Source organism: Galeopterus variegatus, unplaced genomic scaffold (assembly GCF_000696425.1).
Source record: "Galeopterus variegatus unplaced genomic scaffold, G_variegatus-3.0.2 Scaffold6346, whole genome shotgun sequence".
Taxonomy (NCBI): Eukaryota; Metazoa; Chordata; class Mammalia; order Dermoptera; family Cynocephalidae; genus Galeopterus; species Galeopterus variegatus.
This window is the reverse complement of record NW_007732457.1, coordinates 17208-18184: the sequence shown is the minus strand read 5'-3', so window position 1 is coordinate 18184 and position 977 is coordinate 17208. Positions and strand designations below refer to the sequence as shown.

Below are 977 nucleotides of genomic sequence, written 5' to 3'. Positions count from 1 at the left end.
GAAAGAAAGAAAGAAAGAAAGAAAGAAAGAAAGAAAGAAAGAAAGAAAGAAAGAAAAACTAGGGATTTTTTTCAAGTATTAACGATATTGTCCTGACCAGCTTTTAATAAAAATATGAGTACATTTGCTTTGATGTCTTTGATTTTTAAAAAATGTATATTGCTGTGATTTTAGTAAATGACTGAATTAAAGGTAAGGAAATGCTGAGAGAACTCAAAATTTAGAATTGTTAATATCAAACATAAGCATATTTATTTTTAGACACCTAAATGTCATTTGTTCTTAGTGATGATACCATAGCTTCTAATGAGATATACATTAAATAAGAATTATTTAATAATGTTATTAAAAACTATAACCCTATTTTAAAAATTGTTCTTAAATTTGGCACTTGAATTTTTCTAAGGAGGGAGAAGAAATTGTAATAACAACCACAAGCTATGATTTCCACCAGACAGAAACTAGAAGTATTGTTAAAATCCTGCATGATCACAAAATTCTCATTCTCAATGATAGCCTTTCCTACACTCACCTTGGTAAGTGGCTACTCTTTAACTAAATAAATATATAATTTAAGTGTCTTGAAAAATTCACATTTTAATGCTGTAGTCTATAATCACAATTCTTTGATAAAACACCTCACAAATATTTTAGAGGAGCATTTCAGTTAAATTGGCATTGGTACCCAAGGGGTGCAACCATTTATGTGCTGGATACCGATAGTCTCTATGCATTCATTCATTCAGCAAATATTCAGCAAAAACCTACTATATCTCATTCTGTGGGGTACAGCTTGGCATATTTTGTTCTATACAAGCTTCTAGGTGATTCTTATGCACACTGAAATTTGAGAACCCTAGATCCCAAAGCTTCTTTGTCCTGATTTGTTTCATGGATACATTTCCAGTTGGAACTGCATTTAGAGAAGCTACAATGAAATGGTAAAACTGTAATTCCCAACAGAAGGAATAAGTTAG

The 977-nt window shown here is 30.6% G+C and overlaps 1 protein-coding gene across 1 annotated transcript in view; it reads left to right on the top strand.

Moving 5' to 3' along the window:
• The window catches only part of LOC103606148 (fibrocystin-L), a gene marked incomplete at both ends in the record, with an annotated part of 125955 nt that overhangs the window by 109994 nt on the left and 14984 nt on the right, over nt 1-977 (top strand). Inside the window, one exon of the mRNA XM_008590740.1 lies at nt 407-536. Coding sequence (XP_008588962.1) covers nt 407-536 — 130 coding nt within the window. The remainder of the gene's footprint in view (nt 1-406; nt 537-977) is intronic.